At 52.8% G+C, this 14,063-nt stretch overlaps 1 protein-coding gene across 3 annotated transcripts in view; it reads right to left on the reverse strand.

Annotated features, from left to right (window-relative positions):
- Window positions 1–496: 496 nt before the first annotated feature.
- Window positions 497–14,063, reverse strand: part of ACOT11 (acyl-CoA thioesterase 11) — an 82,757-nt gene continuing 69,190 nt past the window's right edge. For 2 of the 3 annotated variants that reach the window (XM_074265855.1, XM_074265857.1), the window contains exons 8-16: window positions 12,827–12,946; window positions 12,300–12,444; window positions 11,383–11,438; window positions 9,347–9,413; window positions 7,986–8,069; window positions 7,303–7,436; window positions 5,010–5,144; window positions 3,267–3,393; window positions 497–1,433 (exon numbers count right to left, since the gene is read on the reverse strand). In XM_074265855.1, the coding sequence (XP_074121956.1) occupies window positions 1,278–1,433; window positions 3,267–3,393; window positions 5,010–5,144; window positions 7,303–7,436; window positions 7,986–8,069; window positions 9,347–9,413; window positions 11,383–11,438; window positions 12,300–12,444; window positions 12,827–12,946 (1,024 nt within the window). In that variant the 3' untranslated portion in view covers window positions 497–1,277. The remainder of the gene's footprint in view (window positions 1,434–3,266; window positions 3,394–5,009; window positions 5,145–7,302; window positions 7,437–7,985; window positions 8,070–9,346; window positions 9,414–11,382; window positions 11,439–12,299; window positions 12,445–12,826; window positions 12,947–14,063) is intronic. The other variant, XM_074265858.1, reaches the window with a different exon arrangement.

A 14,063-nucleotide genomic window follows, 5' to 3' on the forward strand; every position in this document is an offset into this window, starting at 1 on the left:
CTGGGGTTAAGTGACTTGCCCAGGGTCACACAGCTAGGAAGTGTGAAGTGTCTGAGACCAGATTTGAACTTGGATCCTCCTGAATTCAGGGTTGGTGCTCTATCCACTGCACCAAGTAGCTGCCCCCAATAAGCATTTATTAAGCTCCTACTATGAACCAAGCAAAACCAGGAGCAAGGAGAAGGATCTGAGGAGAACGACACTTGGTTTGACATCAGGAGCTTTCAGAGGATTCAAGCTGTAACAGAGAGGAATGGGCAGAATTGGGAGGTGGAGGGCCACCCTTCCTCAGAGATCTTCCCACTGAGGCTGATGATGACTTCTTCAGGAGAACTTTGGAAGGGGACTCTCTGAAGTGTTCTAGTTCTGAGATTCTGGGATTTTCTAGCCTCCTGGTGGTCTTCCACCTAATCCTACCTCCACCCCCATCTCCCCTGGCAGCCTGAACTCAGAGGCTTGAGAGATGGTGTGTGAAGAGACAGACATGAAACTAGAGAGGAGTTGAATATTTATTGGGTTTTACAAATTAACTATTAATTTACAAATTAACAAAAATTTACAATCCTTCCTTTGCCTTGGATCACTGGTCATGGATGACCCCAGGAACTCTTTTCCAGCTGCTCCTGGGCCTAACTACCCTCTCCTTTCCCCCTCTCTAGGCTGTCCCGAGGCACCTTGGGACACCCCTAGTCTCTGACACTTCTAGGTGGTAGGAGCTGACTTAAGCCTTAGAATCTGCCCTTTTGTGTTCAGTAGCCCCAACACATACCTGGCTACTCCTGGCCATCCAATCTAGGTCCAGGATCTGGAGCTCCCCTGCCCAGACCTAGGTTGATGAGTCTGTGTTCACTGGGTCCTTCTGACTCCTAGAACTTCGCCAGCCTGTCTCTATGAGCAGGGCACTGTTGGCTACTGGGGCCATCACCAGGGGCTCTGGTGCTGGTGGGGAGGCCACAGGGGGCACTGGCCACCTATGTTCTTCCAAGGCTGCTAATGCTATCCAGTCTCCATTGGGCACAGCCTTACTAACGACCGAGGTACAGACTAAAACAAAAAGTCAGAAAAGAGGAGCCGGGGCAGCCAGTCTCAGAGCACTGAGCTCTCTACGATACCTGACTCTACAGCCAGGAGAGGCGGATCTGGATCAACATGGCCCCTACCCCCTTCCATTCCATGGTGTCCTGTGCTCCAAGAGATGGAAAGGAATGGGAAAGGACAGCAGGAGCCAGAGGAATGGCTGAGCAGAGGCGAGGGGGCTGGGGGGGCTGGGGGAAGCGTTAAAGGTTCTGGAGGCTGAGGGCCAGCTCGCTTTTGTTGTCCAAGAGAAACTGCTCGCAGGCCTTGAAGGTGGTAATGAATTCGGACGACAGCCCTGACACGTTAGTTGTCACGTAGTTCAGGAAATTGGTCGTGGCCTGGTTGTAGTAGGACACCTGGAAGAGATGGCAAGAGTCAGGCCCCTGGGCAGGACTGGATCAAGTCAAGGCAACAGGCATTTATTAAGCACCTACTGTGTCCTCAGGGAGCTGGCGATCTAATAAGTGACATGTAAAAAACTGCACCAATAAAACAGAAGATAAATAACAGATCAGGAGCAGAGGGAAGGGGCAGGCAGCAAGATGGGTGGCACTGGATGGCACAATAAGGTTAACCAGGGGGCCTAGGGCTGGGGCCTTCTCAATTAAAGCTGTGGAAGGGAGGGATTGAATCCTGGTGACCTCCCTGCCATTGGCAATAACAGTACTGCAGGGGGAAAAAAGGGTTTTAAGTCAGCAAACCAGGATTCAGCTATTAGTGCTGATACTTAACATCTGTGTGAAACTTGGGGCAAGGGCTTAACTCGCTGGATCTCAGTTTCCTCATCTGTAAAAGGGGAATGTCACACTAGATGATCCTTCCAGGTCGAAATGCAGACTTCCACGCTCTCTGCTCATGCCTACTACACAAGAAGCCTTTGCTGGTTGTCTGTGAGCTGAGGAGTCACAGCTACGTGACACGCAGAGAACCAAATTGCACAGATTTTCAGTCAGAGGATTATAGAGCTGACCCCATCTTTGACCACAAGTACCAGCTCTTCCTCATAATCCCTCGGGAATGCCCACAGCTTATAATCACTGTTCACAGTCATGACTGTGCCTGATCCTCTCAGAAGCCTTGGGGGGAGGCCATCATCTCCGAATATTCAAGCTCCATGGGTCTAATTCAGCCCAGGCCTGATTGAGAAGTCCCCTCTCCCAAATCCCCAACAAGCAGCAAGTGATCTTTTTTTTTTTTTTTTCCTTTTTTCTGAAGCAATTGGGGTTAAGTGACTTGCCCAGGGTCACACAGCCAGGAAGTGTTAAGTGCAACTCAGGTCCTCCTGACTTCAGGGCTGGCGCTCTACCCACTGCACCAACTAACTGCCCCAAGCGATCTTACAAGAGAAACTGAGGTCAGACCAAGTGGCAGAATTGGGCCTTAAGCCCAAATGACAGAATCATAGAGCTGGGAAGCCATATTGCCCAGTTCCTCTAATCTGGTGCTGTCCCACAACAGCCACGGACCCTCCCCTCCAGAGAATTCTTGACCAAACAAGCTTCTGAAGACTCACTGCCTTGTCATGGGGGCTTGTTTTGCTGAAGTCTTGTCTCCCTCTTTAAAAAAAGAAAAACAAACAAACAAACAAAAAAAAGCTTGCTGCCATTTACTTAGTACTTGAAGGTTTATCTCATTTATTCTCACACTGTTATTCTTCACTCTGTGAGGTAGGTATTATAATTATCCCCATTTTACAGAAGAGAAAATTGAGGCCCAAAGAAGTTAAATGGCCCTTTTAGTCTTTGCTCTGAGATTCTCTAGGTGAGATGCAAGTTCTATATAATAATAAGTGATACAAGAGCAAAAGATAAAAATAAAAATGTAATTTAAAACCTTCTATTCACTTTACCACTTCCTAGCCAAATGGCTGATTCATTCTGAGCCTCAGTTTCTCCATCTGTAAAATGGGGGTGCAGCCTCAGGATCAGCAGGGGTTAAGTACCTGAGGAATTAGCTCATCTCCTCCCTCCTAACTGATTGGCAGGAAATCTGTTTGGTAGGACTCCTATATGTAATCAGGTTTGTATTTCTTGCCTTCTTTATTGGTGGAAGAAGAGTCAGGAGAGGGAGAGAATTTGGAACTGGAGATAACAGGGAAGCAAAGAGATGTTTGTAGCATGAGATGGGAGAAAAGATGGTCTGGGCAGGGGAGAAGACGGTCCCAGAACAGAGGAGCACTTGGCCCTCACCTTGGTTTGCTGGTCCCCTTCCCTCCAGAGACAGAAGCCGGAGCACAGGGTCTCTCCTCGGGTGCGCTCAGGGGTCTCAGGGTGTGTAGGCAGGGTGACCGACCTTAGGGCAATGACGTAGGGCTCTCTGGAACAGGAGGAGAGGGAGGAGATGGAGAGGGCAGTTCAGAGGAAGAGAGAGCCCCCCACCTTTACAGGTTGGGAGCTCAGGGCTGTCTCTTCCTGGGGAGGATGCCCCCTCCGTGGCACATAAGTTTTCCTTCCCAAGGCACCCGATTCACATGACCTGGCCTGAAAACAAGGAGGGTCACCCAGTCTGTCTGTGATGCAGTGGGGCACTGGGGGGGAGCCTTGATGTCCAAGGACCCGGTTTCAAGGCCCATTTATGACCTTGGCAGGTCCCTTTAGCCGGGGGCTTCATCTATAAAGCGAAGGGAAGCCCAATGCAGGAGTCCCTGAGGGCCTGGCAGCTCTTGGCCATGCTCTTAGACAGAGAGCCGGGCCGTCCATTCCCCATTGCCTCCCAGGTCCAGTTCACCAAATGTCCTCGGGAGCCCCCATGTAGACGGCCAGCACTGACCCTCAGTGGCCAGTCTCCACTACACATGAACGGCTAAACTCAGCAGTTAATATTCTTAGTCTATTTCCTACTTCACCCCAAATTAATTTAAAAACTCTTTAAAGGAAAAAAATTAGTTAAAATGAAAATAAAAGACCCTAGAATTAGAAGCATCTTAAGAGATCATTTAATAGATCATTAGCTCTCACCTGGGGGCCAGTCCCCACGAGTGACTTGCCCAAAGCGAAGCAACAAAAGAAGCCAGGGTTTTGTGGAAATGTAAGACAAAAGGGAAGGGGAGACAACATGTGCAAAGAGAAAGAATACGGAGCATGTGCAAAGTAATCCTGGCAATTTTAGGAGGGACAGAGCGAACACTTGGGGGAATCGGGAAAGCTTCACCAAGGAGGAGGAATCAAGGCTGAAAGCTGAGCTTGGGGAGTCTGAGGCAAAAGCTGCGCCTTCCAGATTGGGGAGGGGGGCACCTGTGCAAAGGCCCGGAGGTGGGAGATGATCGTGCACAGCGAGTAGCCTTCAGTAAGTGCACACTAAGGCCACTGTGCTCAGTTCTGGGGACGCATTAGAAGCAAGCAGGAGCCCTGCCCTCTCAGAGCCGCCATTCTAACAGAAGCGAGGAAGACAAGGGAGGAAGGGGGATAGAGATGGAAAGCAGAGACCAAAGCAGGAGGCGCTGCGAGGGGGCTGCCCTCTGCGCCCAGACGCAGGCAAGAAATGACAGACCCGCAGGAGAACTGAGGGGCTGGGGGGGGTGGCGGGGAGAAGCAGCAAGGGCCCTTCCAGTCCTAGTGAGGTTCTAGAGCCGGTTCCTTCTAGCTAACGTCCAGTATGCTAATACTATGGATGCTCTAAGGTTCCTTAGCCCTTATCCAGCCCGGACACGCCAGTTCTCAGGCCCCGCCCAGCCCTCACATCTCCTTAAGCCGCAAGGTAGAGTTGGACCACGCAGGACTTCCCGTCAGGTCCCCGCCCCCACACTGACTAGCTCCAGGCAGCGCACTCATTTTCCCATCAGCCTCATGGTGAGGGAGTGACCGGGCAGGGCCGATGCCCCGACGTCCGTGTAGGTACGTTGCAGCCCCTCGAGGCCCCCTCCCGCTGTAGGGTCCGCAGCCAGGAGCCGAGGTTGGCAGGGCCCGGCTTGCCGCCCCGGCTGGGCCGCTCACCCGCTGTCGCAGGGCTTCCTCCTGGAGGCCAGGATGACGAAGTCCCCGGGCTTGCCGTCGGCGCCCCCCAGGACCGGGCTGATCACGTGGTAGATGGCGTCGTCCTCGTCCACCTGCTGCACCAGCTCCGCGCTCCTGCGGGACAGGCGTCTGTGGGCGGGGGCAGCACGGGGAGCCACGGCAGCCCCCGGGGGAGTGAGGAGCCGCGGCTGCCCAGCCCCGAATGCTGCGCATCCCCATCTATCATTCTCGAGAGGAGGCCCCGGGCTAGAGACTCACCCCCCTGCCCGTGTGCAGGGCAGCCTGGGAACAGAACTCAGAGCCAGACTGCCGGATATGGGGGGCCGGGGGGGGGGGTGCTGAGAACAGGGGAGGTCGGGACAGAGATTATCTAGCTCAATCTCTCATTGTACAGATGGGAAAACGGAGTCCTGCATTTCTGATGGATCGTGCTGATTTGTCCTGGGCACTCCACTCCTGTGACCAGGCCAGGGCTGCCTCAGATGCCCCCTCCCCAGCTCTGCCCCTTCCTTTCTCTGTTCCAATGCCTTCCTGTCTTTCAGGCCCAAAAAACCCACCCAGAGCCTGCTCAGAATAAACTGGAGGAAGTGACTTTGGAGGAAGCCCAGAGTTCAGATCCTGCCTTGGAGACTGTCTTCCTTTTTCAGGGCTCCACCTTCCTCCTCTGCCCAAAAGCAGGTGTGGGGGGGGAGGAGCTGGGTGGTCCAGTAAGTAGAGCATTAGGAATGAGTTCAAATCTAGCCTCAGAAAGTGACTAATCATGTGACTCTGGGCAAATCACTTCCCCCCTTTTCCCCCCTGCGCCTCAGTTTCCCCATCTGTAAGATGAGCTGAAGAAGGAAATGGCCAATCCCTGTAGTATCTCTGCCAAGAAAACCCCCCAAAATGGCAGCCCAGAGAGTCGGACACACAAAAACCACTGAACAACAAATAGAGCTGATGCTCCCTAAGTCCCTCCTGTCCTGAACCTAGGATCTAAGTTACAGTTTAAACCTCTTCCTTTATCTCCCCCTCCCACTGTCTGTTGGACGCCTCCCCCCCAGGGTCTGACACGCCAGCCCCAGTGTGTCCCCAGCCGCCTTCCCCCATCAGACCCACCTGTTTCTCCAGCGGATTCCAGCATCCTCCCAGCTGCCATGTCGGCAATCTGGGCGGCATCTCCCCCTCCCCCAGAGCCCATCAGAAGCCAAGGCCAGTGACGCCTAACAGAGCATCTTTCAGAGGCACCTCCCCTTCCCACTATCCCCTCCTCTGCCCTGGTCCAACAAAGAACTCAAAAGACCAGACAGAAAAGAGAACTTTTGTAAAGTCACATGACTAAGATTCAAGCCCAGGACCAGCAGTGATCCCTGATAATCTTCACTGTCCATGCTACCCCAGGCCTCTAGAACAGAGAGATCGGGACCAGACTGAGGAGCCCAGCCAATGGCAGTTAAATAAACTATATATATATATGACCTACAAGTGAATCGGATGGAAGTGAGGGAGGGCTGGGCAAGGTCACCAGCCTCACTTTCCCTCCAGAGCCCGATAGCTGGCATTGAGACAACCACCTTCATGACAGCCCTGGCAGGGAGGAGCCATTAGTGTCAAACTGAGGATGGGAGAGAGTAAGTAATTCACCCTAGATCACGCAGCTAGAAATGTCTGTGCTAATGTTGTATGAAGATGTATCCTGATGGAAGTGGAAATCTTCAACATAAAGAAGATCCAACTCACTTCCAGTTGATCAATGATGGACAGAAACAACTACACCCAGAGAAGGAACACTGGGAGGTGAATGTAAATTGTTAGCACTACTGTCTATCTACCCAGGTTACTTATACCTTTGGAAGCTAATACTTAATGTGCAACAAGAAAATGGGATTTACACACATATATTGTATCTGGGTTATATTGTAACACATGTAAAATGTATGGGATTGCCTGTCATCTAGGGGAGGAAGTAGAGGGAGGGGAAAATTTGGAAAAGTGAACACAAGGGATAATGTTATAAAAAAATTACTCATACATATATACTGTCAAAAAATTTATAATTATAAAATTTAAAAAAAAAAAAAGAAAAGAAATGTCTGTGTTAGAACTCGAACTCTGGTCTCTCTGACACCAAGTCTAGCACTCTATCCCCTGAGGCACTTACCACCTCTAAACTCACTAGGACTGCCCCTAAAGGGTTTGAGGGATGTTGGTGAAGCAGCCAACATAGAGTGTAGGGATCTGATCAATGAGCACGGCCCCCTGCCCCAGTCCCCCCAACCCCCCCAGGGCTCACTGATAGTGCTTGTCCCACTCAGGCCTGCGGCTCAGGTCAGAGAGAAGGAAGAAGGCCTGAGCTGTGTCCGTGTAGACCGTCATCTCCATGTGGAAGGACAGGAACTTGTCATCCTCCAAAGTGTAGAGCTTGATCTGAGGGGGGAACAGAGACTGTAGCACACCACGGCAGCGTACAGCAATGGCATCTGAACCCAGTGGGATGTGCTCCCTGTCCCCAGCCCTTACACTCTCCCTTTCTGGCCCAGAGCTTTCAGTGTCCTCTAAGCCATGGGCCCAGAACCGAACACAGTCCTCAGGACCACGGACAGAGGAGCGGGCTCCCCTTAGCCCAGATCTTTGGCTTTTCTTAAAGCAGCCTAAGATTGCACTCGCCTCCTTGGCCGCCATCTTGGACTGATGACTTCTGCTGAGTTCATAGTTCACTGACACCCCCAAATCTTTTTCAGAAAAATGCTCACCAGCCCCTTGGTCAAGGCCACATTCATATGACCCTAGGTTACATTAGTGCAGCCCACAGGGCTGACCAAAACACGGATCACAAATAAATTCTCCTTCAGGTTCCCTGGGAAAATAAAAGCCAGGGAGTTTCCATCTGTTTCTAAGGAGGCCCCCCCCACACACACACACACGGACACACAAAGAGGCACACAACACACACATTTCATGATAGAAGTCGACTACCTTATTGATCTCTGACGTGAGGACCCAGGTATCCTTGGCCATGAGCATCTTCAGGGAAGAGACGTTATTGTAGCTCAGATATACCTGCATAGAAGGAAAGTCCAGGAGCATCAGCACCCCCTGATCCAGGTGGGGACTGAGGAAGCAGCCGTGTGGGCCAGACATTCAGCAGAGCCGGTTCACCCCAGGGTTCAGGGGCCGGGGATGCTGGCCCTGGGCTGGAGAGCTAGGCGCGCCAACCCCACCTGCTCTTGGACTGCTTCAGAGGGTCCTCTCTGTGTGACTTAAAGGAGTGAGAGGGGTCTCTGTGTGGTTAAGGGACAGGAGGAAGGGGCAGAGAGAGTTCCCTGCCCACCCCCCACTCCCGACCCCCATCCCTGCCTGGCTGGAAGTAGGATTATGGGAATGTGCTACGTATGAGCATAAATGCCATAGCTTCCTAGAGGACCACAGCTTTATCATCAGAAGGAAGACCAATAGGGAAGCAGTCCTTAAGCTCTTATTGAGTGCCAAGCATTGGAGAAAGAACAAAACAAGGAAAGCAAAGTCTCCCAGCCGGACATTTATGTCCTATCAGTGTGGGTGACCCGCATGAATACCGACACATGAAGGTGACCCACATGGATACGGACACGTACAGGTGACCTGCAGGGAGGTGGACATGTACAGGTGATTCACACTGACAGGGACACGTGCTGGTGACCCACATAGATACAGACACGTACAGGTGACCTGCAGGGAGGTGGACATGTACAGGTGATTCACACTGACAGGGTCACCTGCACGTGTCCCGCACAGATATGGACAAGTTCAAAACAGGTACAAAAGAATACAGAGCAGGGGGGAAAAGGCACAAGCAGCTGGGGAAGGGGAGAAAGTGAGGAAGTCAGTGGGTGAGTCTGGCTTTGGAGGAAAATAGGGATTCGAAGAGGCAAAGGTGAGGGACATGCTGGAGAGATGGGAAGTGAGAAGAGGAATCTTGGTTCCCAAGGCCAGTTGGGCAGGAATGAGCTGGGAGGGTCATTTGGGGCCAGGTGGTAAAAGGGGAAGAACAGGAGGGAGGGGAGTGCTTCGTGTTCAGCTGACACTGCTCAGACTTAGAAGGGACAGCAGAGGTCTAACCTTGAACTCAGTGCAGCTGGGATGGCACACAGAGTGGTCATCTGACCTCTGTTGGAAATGCCCAGGGGCAGGGACCCCACCACTCAGGAGCAAGTCCCAGAGGACCATGGGCAAGTAACCCAAGGGTGTCTCTCTCCATCTCTGCCTTAGTTCCCCCCCTCCCATCAGAAGTCTGGACTGCAGTCTCCCCCCGAGGTCCCCGAGATGCTCTCAGCTCCTCCAGGATGGCCTGAACTTACCTGGTTACTTGGGTCCCAGGGGACAGAGAGAGGGACCTCAGCCTGCTTACATGACACGATGTACTTCCTGGGGAGAGCAGGAGAGAGGGCGTTATGGAGGGCCTCCTCCCCGGGTCCCCAGCCCAGCGCTGGCCTTTAAGGAGGGCGGGGGATGGAGAGACCCCTTCCCCCTGCAGACAGCTCATGCAACAAATGGGGGCACTGCCACACCAGACAGGACCTGCTCTCAGGGCCCAGGCTGGGGAGCGGGGGAGGTGAGCAACAGCCTTGACTAGGGATCCCAGAGGTCTAAACTGAGGTCTGAGAGGTCCCTGAACCTATTCTCCTCATTTAACAGATCAGGAAACTGAGGAAAGACTTTTTCAGAGCAGGCCCTGACTCCACAGCCCAAAGCCCAGAGGCCCGCATCCAGCCCAACTCAAGCTGACCTTTTTTCTCTCTCTCTTTCTCTCTTTCTTCCTTTCTTCATTTCTTTCATCTTAATTTTTTGGAGGGTTACATGACTTGCTCGAGATCTCCCCGCTAGTAAAGCATCTGAGACTTGAATTTGGATTTTGAGGACCAGGAGGCCATCTAGCTGCCCAGGAAGCTGACAGAGCACTTCACCTCCCTCATGAAGCCCTTTACTATTCTCCCCTTTCCTCTCTGAAGTTGGCTCTACACTCTCTCTCCTCTCACTCACACCTCCCCCCCCCCCAGGCCTTCCTCACCATCATCTCTCCGCAGAACTTGCACTCTGCTTTTGGGACCACTCTGGCTCTGATGGAACAGCCTGGAGCTGGCCCCAAGCCTCCATAGCATTTCCTGAACATCCAGCCCTGGCCCAGAGAAGGACTTGCCTCTCCAGCTACTTCCAGCTCCTCTCTCTGGGTTCAATTGGGAACTCCTGGAGGGAAGAGCCTATCTTGCTTCCATTTTTATTATCAGAATTTACAATAGTGCCTGGCACTCCATAAAAGCTTTATTTGTAAATAACTGATCCCATAGGACCCCAGACTCCTCTTCTGCCTCTAGCCTGCTGTGTTTTGTACCACAGTAACCTCTGTTGATGTTTTGCCCCTCTGCCAGCCCAGGGACTCTGGGGCTGGGAGGAGAAGGGCTCAGGTAGGCTATCCAACCTTCTAATGGCCTCCTTCCTGTCCTTCTACTCATTCATATTCACAACCTTTGCTCATACCCACTCCCTGTATCTAAGCACTTGCCGAGCTTTGCCAATTTTGCCACAGTTTCAAATCTGCCCTCTATTCCTTGGGGTGTCCTCAGTCCTCGCCTCAATCAAGCCCCATCTGCCCTTGCCAAAACCATCTCCATAACCTCCTAGGAGACTTCCTGCTTCCTCTTTCTCCTCTTCTGGCTATCCTCCACCCAGCCACCGATCTAAATCTCCCTCTCTCTCACTCCTCCTCAAGAGTCTTTAATGGCTCCTTATTACTACTGCTACAATCAGATAGCAAATCCTTGGCTTGGCACGTGAACTCAGCCCTCCAGGGTTGCTGCCTACCATTCCCTTGTGGACACTCCACAATGCAGACCATTCCCTGGGCATGCTCCCAGGCCCGGCGTGCCATCTTTCCCAACCTGTGCCTTGGAACCTCCTGGTTCTCTTCAAGGCTCAACTCAAGGGCCTCTTCCTTCATGCAGTCCTCCCTGATTTCACCTCCCCCAGCTGTCAGTAGTTTCTTTCTGCCATTTATTTGGGGGTTTTTTTGGTTGTTTCCTGGCTTTTTTGTTGTAATTAGTTTATTTATTTTTAACACACATTGCTTTATGAATCATGTGGGAAGAGAAAAGTCAGAGCAAAAGGAAAAAACAATGGAAGAAATCAGAAAAAATGAAAAAAGAAGTGACAAAGTAATCAGCGGGATGACAGTGACAAAGCCTCTGAGGCCTGTTTCAGCCCCAGCCTCATCCCCTCGACACCCAAAATGCCAGGGTTCTGAGCCAGCACGGTGCCAGCTGAGGCCGGTACGGAAGCGAGAGCTTGGGGATGGGAGCAGAGTTGTAAAGCTACATGTGCCCGCCTCATGCCCTCTCACCTGTCCAGCCTGATCTTCTTTCTAGCACTGGCCTCCCTGTAGCGACGTTCACCTTCCTGAAGGAGGGAGAAGAGCAGAGGTGAGTCCCAGTTGGGCAGCCAGCGAGGGTCCCGGTGTCTGAGAGGAGGGCAGGCGCCCAGGCCAGGTGGGAGCAGAGGGGCCGGGCTCAGGCAAGGCTGATAGGAAGGGGCATCTCCTACGCCCTCCCCCTGCCATAGGCCACGGCCTCCAGCTCCAGCCTCCAGCTCCAGCCTCCCACACAGGCCTCCTGGCATCTGATTGAGGAAACCAAGTCTCCCTCCAGAAAGAGTTAATCTTTCTTTCATCCTTCCTGCCTCTGACCTTGTCTCACTGTTTCTCCCTCCCAAATCAGATGATGGATAGTAAAGTACTCTGCAGACTATAAATGGCCGATCCCATCCCACCCAAGGAGGAGTCTGCAAACTATTGATCCCAGCAGAGAGGTGGAGTCTTCCCCAGCCATCCCTGGCCTCCTTCAGCCATCCCCTCCCCTCATTAGTCCCTCCCAATCTATCAGCTCTCTCCCTCAGCTGCTGTTCTCCTAACTAGCTGCTCCCCAGAATCTGCTCCCTTCCCTCCCCCTGCCATCCACTCCCCACTAGCCATCCCCTCCCTCATATTGCCCCCTTGGAGAAGCCCTGGGTGGGCTAGCTGACCAGAGGTTCCTGAGGCAGCCACAGGCTGGAGAAGCCTTAACTTTTCCCTGGGAGCCCACGTCTTTGTTCTCCTTGGCAGCGTACAGTGCCCAGCAGTGTACAGGGTGGTGCACAGTGGGTGCCGGGCTGCCAGAAGAGCGAGGCTCCCAGAAGCAGACAGAGGGCGTTAGTCCCAGCGCCCGGTGCTAGGCACAGGAGGAGAGCTTGGACCGAGCCCCTCCGCTTTGAGGGGACGCTCACCTCGCCTTGCGGCTGAATCCAGGGCAGGGTCACGGGCTGGTCTTCTCCATCCAGGACCACGAAGGTCATGAAGGCGCTGTTGAGGTGCCGGCGACAGGATTCCATCTCCTGGCGGTAAGCTTCCACACACACTCCAACCTCCATGCTGCAGAGACCAGCAGCTGGCAGGGAAGGCCCGTCCCTGTCTCCCGGACAGTCCCCCCGGCTCTGCCGGCCTTTCCAAGAAACCCTTGGGCCTGGCTCTGGTCGCTAGACTTCCACCAGGAAACTTCCCCGTGCTAGGTAAATGCTGGCTTTCTAACTATTGTTTTTCTCTCTAAAATCATGGGATTGGAAACTCTGAAGTTCTGTCCTGAGACCCCTCCAAGCTCCGGCATCCCCTGCTCTTACTCCCTGCCTCCTCGTGCTCAAGGTCTGTGACTTTCCTTTATGGTTTTTGGTTCATGGTTAGTTCCTGCTCTCCCCTCCCCAGGACGCACCCCCCCCACACCCTCTGGTGCTCCTAGCCCTGGAAGGGGCTCTCCCACCTGTTCTTGAAGGCATTGTTGACAATGGCCTTGAGCACCAGCCGGTCCCCGACCTGGGAGGGGCCCCGAAAGTGGAACATCTCAATTGTCTTCAGGGTGGGATGGCCTTGACACAGGCGGCTGCGGTCACGGGGGGAAGTGGATATCAGAGCCTGGCCAGCCCTGACCCACCTGCCCGGCCCTGGGTCCATCACTGAGCAGGCCTTCCAGGCCCGGTTGATTCTGTCTTCCCAGAGCAGGGTGGGAGTGAGCCAGGTGGGAAAGGGAGAAGTAGCAAAAGCTTATGGAAGCACAGGAGGGAAAAGGAAGGAGCACTTGGGGTATTGGCTCCCAGTCCCCCCACTCCAGTTCATTTGTGTTCCCTTTATCCTTAGGTCAAGCTGTTCCCTCTGTCAATAATACCCAGCCCCAGCCCAATCCTAGCCATCCTTCAAAGCCTACTTCATGGGCATACAATATGACACTGTGGATGCAACATGGCAGAAGAACAGGAGGTCCCCTAACTAAAGGGCACCTCACTTAACCTCTCTGTGCCTCCATTTCCTCTTCTGAAAAATAAGGGAGCTGGACTTATTGACCCTAAAGTCTATTCTAGCTCTAAAACTCTATGATTGTCCCAGCTTTGCTAGGAAACTTTTCCCAACTACTCCCTTCTCTCCCTCCACAGCCAATCCAGCAACTATTAGGCATCTATGATGTACCAGCCCCTATGCTAGGAGCACAAACACGGAGCACCATGCAATCCCTGACCTCAAGGAGGAACATGATGCAGTAAAGAAAGCTAGGTTTGGAGTCTGAGGCTGGCTTTGACCCTCAGGACACCAGTGCGATCCTGAGAAATCGTTTCATGTCTTGGGGACTCCGTTTAATGACCTATAAAATAAGGGGCCAGGCTCCTCACTCTCAACTCCCTCCTCCTGGCTCTCCAAGGCCATTTCCACGTTCTCACTCTCTATTATTGCCCAGTAGCCTCTCCTCCTTTAGGGTTTGTGTCATTCTTATCTGCGGCCCAATCACAATCCTGCCAGCTGTCATCTACAGAACCCTCAGGAAACCCCCCTTCCATCCTCGATGAGTTCAGGGCTTGCTCACCATCTTTTTTCTCCTTTCCAATTCCCCCTCTCATCTAGAAAACATCAATACACATTTCGATACTCCTTCAAACACTCTAAACTTCTGAGGGCAGCCTCCTGGTTACCAGCAGGCCCTCACTCCCATTGCTTGTCCACTCAGCCAC

This window comes from Sminthopsis crassicaudata, chromosome 4 (assembly GCF_048593235.1).
Source record: "Sminthopsis crassicaudata isolate SCR6 chromosome 4, ASM4859323v1, whole genome shotgun sequence".
Classification (NCBI taxonomy): domain Eukaryota; kingdom Metazoa; phylum Chordata; class Mammalia; order Dasyuromorphia; family Dasyuridae; genus Sminthopsis; species Sminthopsis crassicaudata.